The sequence below is a fragment of the Hylobates moloch genome, unplaced genomic scaffold (genome assembly GCF_009828535.3).
Source record: "Hylobates moloch isolate HMO894 unplaced genomic scaffold, HMol_V3 SCAFFOLD_11, whole genome shotgun sequence".
Lineage (NCBI taxonomy): Eukaryota > Metazoa > Chordata > Mammalia > Primates > Hylobatidae > Hylobates > Hylobates moloch.
This window is the reverse complement of record NW_026652286.1, coordinates 59,580,503-59,593,753: the sequence shown is the minus strand read 5'-3', so window position 1 is coordinate 59,593,753 and position 13,251 is coordinate 59,580,503. Positions and strand designations below refer to the sequence as shown.

Below are 13,251 nucleotides of genomic sequence, written 5' to 3'. Positions count from 1 at the left end.
ATTCCATCAAAAATATACATGTTCATTCTAATGAAAGTTCATTATAAAATCTGAGAGCTAAAAAAAAATATAAAATTCTAAATTAAATAACAACTGACTAAACAACAAATGAAGGCAAAAAATAAACTAGGTATCAACTGAGTGATGACTATGCTTATAGTTCAAGAAAAAAGTTACAGAAGCAAAAGCAGAATTTATGGGAAAATATAACTAAACCAAAGGTGTTACTTCAAAAATGAGTAATAAAATGGATCCTGAAATTATCTGATGAAAAACTGTTGAGAATTGAATAGATTTGAGACAATCTGTTATCTTGCAAACTCAATCTTTACTCAGTTGGTACTAGTTTTAGGATTTTATTAAAACAGAAAATAGCAATGAAATGACCATAATACCACTGCCCCAAATGCACTGTTTTTCAGTCTCAATCTACATAAAAATGTCAGAAAGACTAAGGGGACATATTATTGTTTACTGTAGTCAGTTCCAGTGAAAACTTACCATTTCTTCAGGATATAAATAAACTAAAAAACATATTTTGGAATGCAGAGATCTATTTTACTTTATTTATAATGCCAAAAAGTTGTCAATCAATACCTGATTAGTTAGAGGTAGAAAGGTAATCATTCTGATTGTCTTCAAAAACACAGTGTCTTTGTGTTTGCTCAAACAACTACACTTTGCAGTCTGTCCCAATGAAATCAAACCGGACTTCTCAATCCACCACTGCAAATTGGTTATTCACTCAACCTATACATTCATCATTGTATTCTGCTTCATGATAGCTATTTCATTTTACATTTTATATAAAATTTAAAAAATGACTGCAATTTATCAAAATGAAAAAGTAAATTGTAGAAATACACCTTTTTGACCAGCAAAATTTTACTAAACAATCTCAGCAAATTTCATAATTAATCTTTCAATATCACAGTCTTCTAATGTCAATGAAAACAATAATTTATGAATTAAAACATCTTTTTTAACCTGACAGGAAAATATATAAGCACAATTTCTGGATAAGGAAAATGAGGTGCAGTTCTCAGTGCTTTAGTACTTCATTTTAAACAGTAAACACAGTACCAACCATCATTTTGATTCCAGTGAATAAAAAGTTAAGATTAAATTTGTTAATCAACTTTGAAGTCTGAAACCAAAATGATCCTTTAACAGCATTGCCAAATAAACAGGTCAATTCTAAAAAGCTAATCATAATGCCAAATTTTGACCAAATGATAAAGTGGCTCTGTTACCATGGTACCAGAGTCTTTTTGTTGGGTTTCTGTTTGCCATAACAACCAAGGATTGAATTACATTTAAGCAGAAGTATACAAGGCTTGATGAAATTGAATATGGGGGATTAAGCATTTTTAAAGTGTGGGTTATAATTCCTTTTGCAACGCAAGTTCTACTGCATAATTTGCAATGGCCTAAAAACTTTTTAGCAACAAAATGTATTTTAAAAATATCATCATCCCTACATGTTACATTAACTGTACATCACTTCAGCTTTTTATTAACATAGAAAAGTATAACTTTTCCCTGAAAAACTGTAAATAGTGACAATATTTCAATCACAGCTGTCCTGAACTACTCTCATTATCAGCAGGACTTTATGGTGTCACCTCTTTATTCTAACAGTAAAAATGGTGACAATGATATTCAAGAAGAAGGCTGGAGAACCTGAATGGAATTAGTGACAAATGGGCTTTTTAAACAACCACTGGATTTTTATAGTGTTTTCAGGTGCAAAACATCCATTACATAAGTTAAACAGCTGAGAGGACACAAACTGCCAACTTGCCAAGACTACTTTGTTCCATAGGATTTTGATCCCTTCTAATACAACAATGGCATATAAACTGAGCTATGAAGGATTATGCCCATATAAATGAAAAACAAACATCATAAACCTATAGGAAGTTTAAAAGTTTTGTTTTTAAATATTCAAGTGTAATACTTCCGTGAAAGATTAAAACATACATTTCAACTCTATCGGATGTGTCCATTTCCATTTGCCCCTAACTTGCCATTAGTACATAGGTTCACTGGCCTGCCAAATAGCCCAACTAACTGGTCATGAAGAGAGATGATGTTATTAGTTGAAAAAAAGCATGGATACCACGACATTTATCCAAATGGTATGAGACCCATCTTTGCATCCCTGAAGTAAGAATGGCCACTTCTCCAATTAAATTGCTCTACACGAAAGCAGCACTGTCCGTGGAGAGTTACTTCAAATCTATAACATTCCACTACTACAGATACCAATTCAAAACTTTAAAAAAAAAATATAGACCAAATCCATGTACCCGTGATCCTTTGTAAATCCTAAAATGTAGACATAATCCTAATTTTAATCAAGAATTATATTGGAATGAACTAAAGACATCTTTTAAAGTAATTTTAAGTGTACTCTTGTTTGTTATTACACTTCTACATAGATTATATAATATTGCTTGTGGACATAATTTGATCAATAATATATAATAATGTCAATCACTACAGTGATCCAGAATCTTATTCTGGCTATGGAGGAAGCTTAATTATTAAGCAACACCTTCCTAAAAAGCTTCTGAATTTCTGATTCATAAGAAAAACAAAACAAATGAAAAGAGTATCTCTAACTGAAATAACACTGAAGTTCGAGCTTGGGCCCCCTCCTTTGTGTTCAACAAAATTAACTCTTCAAGATGAAACATTTAGTCACATTAATAAATTATAGTCATCTTCAGGAAAACTCTGTGGGCAACTCTGGTGTTACAGTTGTGTATCTTGGATCCAACCTGGGGATGAAATCCTGAAAGTGTTTAGATGCACCAGTACCAAAAACATCAAGGACTTTTCGGTTCATGACAGCAAATCTGTAAAACAAAGAATACAGTAAACAAGTATTAATATAGTTTATAAAATAAAATAATTCATTTTAGTTGACTTATCTTTTGTGGGATGGGAAAACAGAAAATGTTTTAACGTGGCAAAGGATCTAAATTCAATGGCAGATTTAAGTCACATGAATGTTCTCCTTCGAGATACACTGTCTCATATTTTATTTAAAGAGATAATCCTCAGATCTGAAACCCCAGAGATTACAACCATTATGTTAAACCCTTCTAGAATTCTTTCCACTGGACTGTATCAAATAGAAAATTAGGTTCATTATTATTTTTATGATGAATGAATTCACAGGAAACTAAACAATAAGTGAGCGAATATTACCAATGAGGCAAAAGCATTAAATGTAATTTCTCTCATAACTGATGTCTTAATGTCTCACAATCAAATGAAAACACATTCAAATGTGCAAACATTTAATGACTAAAAGGCAAACAGCATATAGGTTTTCAAATGTCTAATAGACACAACACAGTAAAAACATACCCTAATGTTATCCATTACCTAACCTAAGATACATAACATTTTTTAAATACACAAAATCAGCTAATGTACAGGATAGACCTTCTGGGTCTCTGTGCTTATTCACAAGCATTTCCTTTCTGGAGAAAACAGCTGAATGAAATTAGTTTTGAATCATTGGCCAGCATTATTCTGAGAGCCTATAAATGTGACTTTGAGTACTTTTCCAAAGTAAGTTCCCTTCCAAAATAATCAACTAGTAAAACTCATTAATGTGCAGAAAACTAAATGACAAAAAATGATTAAACAATAACAATATAAAGGATCTACAGTGACATGGATAAGAGGGAAAGTTCTGAAGCCAGACTGCCTGGTTTATGTTCCAGCTCCTTCATTTACTAACTGAGTGACTCTGGCAAGCCATCTAACCCCTTTGTACATTTTAGTTTCCTCATATGTAAAACAGGGATAATAATAGAACCTAACTCTTACAGTTAGGATTTAAGGATTAAATGCATATTTATGTATACATGGATATTGTATGTATGCCTCTTAAAACCATATGTTGGACATTGTCAGCACTATACAAGTATTTGCTATTATTCTTAATAATGATAGTAATACATGCAGTTTACCCAGTGCTACTATAAGCATCTTAATTTTCCTACAACCATACAACGTATGTATTATTGTTTCATTGTAGACAGAAAAAAACTTAGGCTCATGAGGGTAAATAATTTTCCATAGTAACACAGCTGAAGGTAGCAGAGCTGGAATCAAACTTAGGTCTGTCTGACTCCAAAGCCCATGCTCTTTCTGTTAGGTTAAAATGCCCCCCAAAGAATTAGATTAAGATCGGGGAGAAAACAAAACAAAGCAAAAATGACATGTAAGGTAGAGGAACGTATACTTACAATAAGAGCCAACACAATATGACTATTTCCAAAATGGAAATCAGTTAATTATGTGGGATGATCTTTAATGAATCTGTTTAATATTTTTAATCAAAAAGAAATGGACAGTGATTCAAATAGTCAGACTTAAGTATTTATGTAGCAGCTAATTAGTAGTTAGCAAATCAACATGATATTAATCTAGACCACTTAAAACATCTACAATATTATAAGGAAAAGAATAGTCAGAATAATGCTCACTCAAAAAACACCCCATGTTATTCTAGTTAAGTTGCTCATATTTTATTTATATATAAATACCTACTTTACCTCTGAAAGAATATTCCCTCAAAAAGATAAAACCACTCATATACTTTTAAGAAAACTGCGTAGTCACTTACTTGCCCTTGGTGAGTCTTAAAAGGAACTTCCAGTAAGATGGTCTCAAAGTCTGAACTTCCATGACAGCCTAAGAATATTAAATTTGAGAATTATTTTAGTAAATAAAAATGAAAACTGAAAGTAATGAAATACACAAAGGTGTATTGATGTTTAAGTTGGTAACTATCAAGAATTTTTGTAAATATGCCTTCAAATAAAAATGTTGCTTTTGGCCGGGCACGGTGGCTCACACCTGTAATCTCAGCACTTGGAGAGGCTGAGGCAGGCAGATCACCCGAGATCAAGAGCTCAAGACCAGCCTAACCAACATGGAGAAACCCCATCTCTACTGAAAATACAAAAATTAGCCAGGCGTGGTGGTGCATGCCTGTAATCCCAGCTACTTGGGAGGCTGAGGCAGGAGAATCACTTGAACCCAGGAGGCACAGGTTGCAGCGAGCTGAGATCGTGCCACTGCATTCCAGCCTGGACAACAGCAAAATTCCATCTCAAAAAAAAAAAAAAAAAGAAAAAAAAAAGTCACTTTTGAAATAATAATTAAGTGAATAGTCATTATCAGGACACATTTACTGAGATATTGATACTTCATTAGTTTTAATGAGTTTTTCAACCTGGCAGCATTTTATGAGAAAGAGCAAATAAAAGTTTTCCCAAAAATTTTACAACAGCCCTAACACCATTAATGTCAATAATAATGGTTACAGAATTTAGAGATTGAACAATGCTTATATGAAACTAGTTCTTCCCCATCCTCATTCTGAATAATATTGGAGAAATGCAATTATTTATATTTATGCCTATTATCAGCATATCCCTATTATCCTTTTTTTTTTTTAATCAAAGGGAAGGATAATTAAATCGGGGCATTCTTCCCAAGGTACTGGAATAATAATTTACTTATAAATTGTACTCTATTAAAACCTAAAAATTGGTATACTCATAAAAAGGACCTAGCCTATTAGGTTAACATTAAAGATTAGAAGCTTGTAAGCTATCTTGCTGAAAAAAAAAAAAAAAAAAGAAGCTTAAAATGTAATACTGTAAATAGAAATGTTCCCAGAGTTTGTTTTTCCCCCATTTGATTAATGTACATTAGAAACAGGAATCATTCAATTTCTCATTTCAAAAAGCTATACTTACTGCCTGGAAGCAAATTGCTGTAGAGATGGAATAGATGATAGTATCTGCATGAGGAAAATAGGGAACCTTCCCTGCCTCAATGCCTTTGAAATACATTGTCTGCAAAACAAGCATAAGACAAGAGTTATAAAGAAAAAACCTTGGCATTAAAAACATAGTTGAGCATTGTGCTCCCTGACTACAACTATGTTGTCTACCTTTCTGAACCCTAATACTCCCTTCAGAGCTCAAACCATGTCACATTTTTCATAATGATGTTAAGGGTCAGCCCTTCCCTTTCCCTCACAGTTTTGCTCCAAATCCCAGCTTCAAGTAGTAATACTTTTCTGTAAATTCAGTAGCATTTTATTTCTGCTTTTTAAATGATATTTACTCTTCAATGCTTTCTGTACAGTGCTCATGTGTTCTCTTCCCTGAAAGATCTGTTCATCCCTTATTAACTTATTCAGTAAACATTTAATGGTGTCTACATGCTGGGCACTATTCTCCACAAAATAAAGAATATAAATAGGATGAGAACTCAGAAGAAGTCACTGACAGGTGGCAACAGACTTCTCTTCTTCAACTTTGCATGATCTTCAATACCTAACCTAGAACATGGCATTAAAATATTTGCTAAGTAAATCTGACTCTTTTTAAATTATATCCCAACTGAATTGCCATAAAAAGAATCCTCAAGATCTATATAAGCTACCATAACCAAAGAGCAAAGCAACAAAGGAAATGATAAGGTGGATACTTTACATACAAATCAATCCAAAAGTATATACTGAGGATTAAATGTACATAATGTGTATAAGAGACTGGGATATATAAGAATTTGTAAGATACATACCAAGTTATAATCTATTTTGGAAACAAGATAAATAATTATACATTGGCCATTATTTTGAGAAAAATATGTAACAGTATATTGAAGATACAGATATATTGTGCTGTATTCGTGTTGAAGAAGATTTAATTCAGATGTGGTAGAACTGCATTACAGAAATGTTAAGCGAAACAGCTATTTCCCAATAGATAGAATAATTGTGTTTCTAATTATTTATTATAAAATTCATTTAATAAACCAGATTCTAAGTCAATGAAGGACAGAAACCATATCCTATACTTCTGTATTCTTTCCAGTACCTAGCACAGTAATGAGAACATAATATATACTAAATAAGTATATGCATTTGACTCAGAGGTTCCTAGAAAACAATGGTCTATACAGTTGATTTTTATATCATTTTCACTGTACAGTAATAGAGCATTTTAATATAAAATTAACTTCAATCAGAAAAATGATTGTCTATTACAACAGAGCAATGAATTCCACAAAAGGACATAGCAAGCTTAAATTTCTAATATCCTATTAAAAAAAAAAAAAGTCTGCATCAGCATAGTTTATATGCCAGTTTCTTTTGCCAGGATCAGATATGGCCTGATGACACAAGAAACAGAGAGATACCATTGCTTGCCTTAAAAAACTCTGGCCACTTAGCTGTAAAATACCTTTAATAAACTAGATCTCAATATTGGTTTCCTCTTGTGTTAAAGAATATATTTTTGCCACCTAAGGATTATTTCGTTTCTCTCAGTTCCCTTTTCCTCTCCATTAGCAAGTCTTGACAACTCTACTCTTAAACATACACTAAATCTGTATAGTTCTCTCTATCTCTACTGCTATCATCCTGGTGCAAGCCACCATTTCCTGACACAGACTAACTGTTCTCTCAGCTTCGATCCTGCCTCCCTCTAAATAGTGGCCAAAATGTTCTTCTTAAAATGTGAATTAAATACTGTCATTTCCATGCTTAAAACTCGTCAGTGGTTTCCAGTGCACTGAGAAAAAAACAAATTCTTTACCCCAGCTTTTAAAATCCTACATGATGATCTGGCTCCTGCCTGTCCTCCTGATTTCATGATGTATATATTCTCTCAATCTCTCTCTCTTTCTTTCTCTCTCCGTCTCTCTCTCTCACACACACACACGCACATTATTTGGGTAAAGCAAGTAATTAAACAAGTTAAATAAAATCTACACTCTTAACTTTGAATTAGAAATATCACTATGCTCCAAATATATTTACTGTTTCTAAAAAGCAAGGGGAGGGAGATTCTCTAGCTCCACTCACTGCGAAAGCCAAGAATCAATAACTAGCCTGGGAGCAATAACCTCTAGCACCTGGACTGAAATCTTTAAATACCATTTCCCGCTAAAATAAACTAGGAGCCATTACAGAGAAGACTGATTCTAAGTCTGAGGCAGAAAATGTCCCAGATGAGCCCAGAATATATTGTCTTACAGCAAGAAAGCTATCAAAGGTAATGGCGTTATGCTACAACAAGCAAGAGTCAACGTAAGGAAGCTCTCATGGCCAAAGATGGGAACAATTTGAGCATAATGAAAATAAATCATATATGTTAAACTCCAAATCTTCATAATGATACTTTAAAAATAAAGACTCATGGGTCAACTTTGCAGGATGCTAAGGTACTAACTCATTCTAAACACTGGTAATTAAAAATGAACTAATCAAGCATTTTATTTTGACTTTCCAGAATAACATATTTCAGAGTAACTAAATAGCTGAAAAGGAAAAATTCTTTTAGAACAATTTCAGCTAATAAACATAGAATAAACAATAACAGTATTTTTCATCATTTTGCAACCCTTAATGAAATAATGAATCCCAGTGATAATTATTAACAGCTGCTGAAACCACTAGCCAAAAGGCTACTGGGGAACCTTACGTTGGCTCTATCAACACCTAAGCCCACTGATCAATCTTAGCATTACAAGAGAGAGAACCAGACATTTTTGTGCCTCATCATGTGATGCAATTGGAAGTTCACATACACAGTAAATGTGAAGTATGGCTGTTACCTCCTACAAAAATTTAAACCTGAATTTGCTTAGGCCTCAAGATCTAGTTAACAATTAAAAAAATTTATGAGTTAAAGAAACATGTTAAATAACAACAGTGAGGGTGCAATCAGCAAAATCCAGAACTTGGGAAATTCCATGAACTAATGACCTACATCTTCAACAAATAAATGTCAAGGAAGGAGGAGGAGAAGGAGGAGGAGAAGGAAGAGGAGGAGGAGGAGGAAGAAAAGCAGTAGCAGCAGTAGTAGGGGGGTAACTATTATAAACTAAAAGAAACTTTGTTTGGAACTTGATTAAAATAAAATGATTGCAAAAAGATATTTATAAGATAATCAGTAAAGACATAAACTCTAATTGGATATATTACTATGGAATTACTGGGAGGGTTTTAATGTATGATAATGATACTGTGGTATTGTTGATTTTTTTGTTTTGAAAAAGCCTTTAGCCTTTATTCTTTAAGGAGTCTTTATGCTGAAATTTTTTTAAGGATGAAATTGTATAATGTCTGGGATTTGCTTTAAAATAACTCGGTACCTGTGGGGTTGAGGAGTATAGATGAAAGGTGACTGGCCAAATACTGATAACTGTTGAAGCTGCATGATGGGGGCATGAGGGTTAATTACACTACTCTTTCTATACTTAATGTATATTTGAAAATAACACACATACAAAGAAAAACACAGGGGAATCAACTTTGCAAATACTTTTAGAGGATTAAAATTTATGTTTGCCATTGGGATATATATTTGCTGCTAAAACAGTCAGCAGCTAAAAGCTTTATATTCTTTGGAACTGTTCATGCATAAAAATTTCACTTACCTCTACCAATTTGGATGCTAAATACATGGAAATTGTTGTGCTTTTATAAAACATCATTGATATACCTGCCAAAAATCCTGAAACAAGAAATAAGAAATAACTGATAAGATTGCAAAATATTTATTTGTTATTATGTCATCAGAAATGTTAATTCACTTACATAGAATCAGCACTACCTCTTGTTACAACACAATCAAGGACAGTAATACACCAGATGACATTAAAATGGGGTGAGATATTATTGCATATTTTTAAATTTAAAAAATTGATATTCAGAGTTAGAAATAAACAGTACTGATTTATGTATAACAAGAAGCTTTACATTTCTATTTTAACTTTAAAGAGGAGTGGTCTTGCCAAATACAATTTAAAAAAAATAATTTTTCAAAGCCTCTTGATTCCTTTTCAATTTTAAGTGGAAATATTTATTCATATATTCTCCTAATATTAAATAGTTCAAATGATTGTTAGTGCTATCATAATACTTCTCTCCATAGCACTGCTTTCATTATATAAATGGAAAACCAAAGCCAGGGGAGGAGGGGAGGTGTCGAATACTAATAACTAAGGTTATTCCTAATAAATACCTGATAAATTATCTATTTAATTTAATACATATATTGCACTTATAGAGAATAATATTTAGATTTTTTAATAAAATGATTAAATTCCTTTAAAAAGTTATTATGAAAATGTAGGTCATTTTCCAGTGGTAAAAATAGAATTTTCAATGAAATCTACTTGAACTTCCATTAATCACTTATATGATAATTATAAGGCTTTACGTTCTTTTGTGACACATTTGCTAGGATTTATGGCCTATAGCAGGACAGATACCCAAGCCATTATGTTGCCAACTCAAAACATCAGATGGCAACAGTGCCTTGATATGTTAAACATCACAAAGTATTTGGACAAGTGCCTCAACTGGAATTCTATTACAATAGAGAAAGGAAGATTCATAGAAATTGGATGAATTGGATGGTATTTCTAATTCATTCCTACCACTGATTAATACAATAATAACCATTCATTTTTTATTATTGCTTTACCAGCTATAATAGCATGTAGTTCATCATCTAAGTTTCTGATCCAGCGCAGGAAGCAACTAGTACCCTAGTTAAGGAGAAAATACAATGACTTCAGTTATTTTATTTCTAGAAACAAAAGCATTAAACAAAAACAACTATAATGAATAAATTCATCAGATTACCTTGCAGGTCAATTAGTGATCTTATTTAAATCAAACTGAATACATGATTGGAAAAATTATGAACAATAATATTTTATAAATTTATTACTCTAGATAGACTCTATTAAGACATTACACATAATATTTTTATTGCACTGATTTTGCAAAATAAATCCATAAATTCCACTTTTGCCTAGCTATCAAATGCTGGGAAAAGCATCACTCCCATTTTAACAAGAACAAAAAGCTGGCTAAACTACAAGTCTGTCAGGCCACAATTCTATACCCAGAGAAAATATTTCTCAAAACTGAAGGTGAAACAAAGATTTTTTCCAGACAGATAAAAGTTGAGAAAATCCATCACCAGCAGATCTGAGCTCACAGAAATGTTAAAGGTAGAAGGAATATGACACCAGACAAAAATTTAGAACTATGAAAAGAAATGCAGAGTTCTAGAAATAGAAAAGTGAAGGTAAACTTAGAAGACATGTTTTTCTTATCTTTACTTGCACTAAAATTGAATTAACTATCTAAAATAGGGGTCAGCAAACTATGGCTCACTAGCCAAATCTAGCCTGCTACTTGTTTTTATATGGCTCAGGAGCTAATAATCATTTTTACAGTCCTAAATAAACGAAAAATAAATCAAAAGAATGACAACATCTTATGATGTGAAAATTACATAAAGTTCTAATTATAGTGTGATAAAGTTTTATTGAAATGCAGCCACACTCGTTCATTTATATATTGCCTATAGCTGCTTTCACACTGTAACAGCAGAGCTGGGTAGTTATGACAGAGACCATATGGTCACAAAGCCTAATAGTCATGATCTGGCTCTTCACAGAAAAAGTGTGTTGACCCCTGATCTAAAACAAAATAGTAACAACATATTGTGGAGTGTATAACATATATAAAGATAAATGATAAATGTTAAATCCTATAACAAAGGATGGAAAGGAGAAATTCAAAGTACAGTGTTGTAAGGTCTGATACTGTATGTGAAGTAGTATAACATTACTTGAAGATTGGCTGATACATTAAAAATGTATATTATAAAATGTTAAGGCAGCCACTAAATTAAAGCAAGTACAAATAATAAGGCAATAGTGAAGATAGAATGGAGCCATAGTAAAATACACAATCAATCCAGAAGGCTGAAAAAGAAAAAAAAAAAGAGGAAGAAAAAAAAGGAACAAATACAAAACAAGTAACATGAAAGTAGGTTTAAACTCAATCACATCATCAACTATATATGTTTATATATAATACGTTATACGTAAACAGTATAAACATGCCAATTAGAAGACAGAGATGATCAGATTCTGTAAGAAAGAAAGGGCCAACTCTCTGCAGCCTAAAAGAAACCAGTTTTTCAAACAAAGACAGAAAAAGTGAAAGAATGGAAACATTATAACATCAAACAATAATTTTAAAAAGTTGAAGTAGCTATATTAATATTAAACACAGACTATAAAACAATGAATATTACCAGAGATAACGAGGAACCTTACCAAATTTTTAAAAAAGGGTCAGTTAACCAAGAAACAGAAAAAACAAGGTTTATTTGCCTGCCATTCTCTTAACATTCTTACAAAGATACTATAGCATGGGCAATTTGTTTTCGAAAAATCACATACAGTTTTTGAACACACCACACGAATATTTCCCGAAATTTTCTGACCCAGTTGTATTTTTGTTACTTTAATACCATTTGTTTGTATTACCTAAGTAAATAAATAGTAACAGAAATGAAAAATAAAAAAGCAAAACAAAACACACTCTGAGATATGCTAGATGGTAGAGAATAACCAACCTGGGGCTAAAAATGTTGATGATAATCCACATGTAAACAGTTAAGAGTTTATGTTAAGAATAAATACAAATGCTATAACGTGAGAAATTTTTTTAAGTGTGAATATAAACTTGCAATTACCAATAATCTGTCCTTAACTCTTGTATATTCAAATACATTAGTAATGCTTCTTAGTCAAACCATATTGAAAATGTTTTTAATATTAGTAATATTTCATAACAAGTGATTATCTATAGTTTATTATTCCTCCTTTCCATTTCAAAATATTTTATCCATACCTACCTTTTATGAGTAAATTTTTACAGAAAACAACACTGTCCATGTTACCCTAAATAACTCCAGAATTGAGTTTTCCCATAATTAATTTTCTTTGCATTTAACAACAAAAAGTGTGTATATGTGTATGTATATATATATATACAAATATATATATACCCACAGAATATATATTCTTCTTTCAATATATTTATTAAAATATACATTAAAACTTAGTCAAAGAAATAAAGTATGAATAAAATATATATTTATAACTTTTTTGTAGACAGAGGGAAGGTAGACAAATCTCATCTACAAAAATGCACACTCCTTTAATGTCCTTAATTCATTAGTCAGACATATTGGAATGCCTGCTGCATGTTCCTGCAAAATGAGACACAATCCCTGTGCTCAAAACACATATCTTTGATAGAGTAAAATTAAGGCAAAAGTGAGAAATTTGTGCTTGTAGATTAAAAAAAAAACAAATCTATTTTTT

General features: G+C 31.8%; 1 protein-coding gene across 5 annotated transcripts in view; it reads right to left on the bottom strand.

Annotated features, from left to right (window-relative positions):
• Positions 1–382: 382 nt before the first annotated feature.
• The window catches only part of TMEM135 (transmembrane protein 135), a 278,687-nt gene continuing 265,818 nt past the window's right edge, over positions 383–13,251 (bottom strand). For all 5 annotated transcript variants that reach the window (XM_032167116.2, XM_058446383.1, XM_032167118.2 and 2 more), the window contains 5 exons: positions 10,542–10,605; positions 9,490–9,566; positions 5,793–5,891; positions 4,652–4,719; positions 383–2,864 (listed from right to left, as the gene is read on the bottom strand). In XM_032167116.2, coding sequence (XP_032023007.1) covers positions 2,732–2,864; positions 4,652–4,719; positions 5,793–5,891; positions 9,490–9,566; positions 10,542–10,605 — 441 coding nt within the window. In that variant the 3' untranslated portion in view covers positions 383–2,731. The remainder of the gene's footprint in view (positions 2,865–4,651; positions 4,720–5,792; positions 5,892–9,489; positions 9,567–10,541; positions 10,606–13,251) is intronic.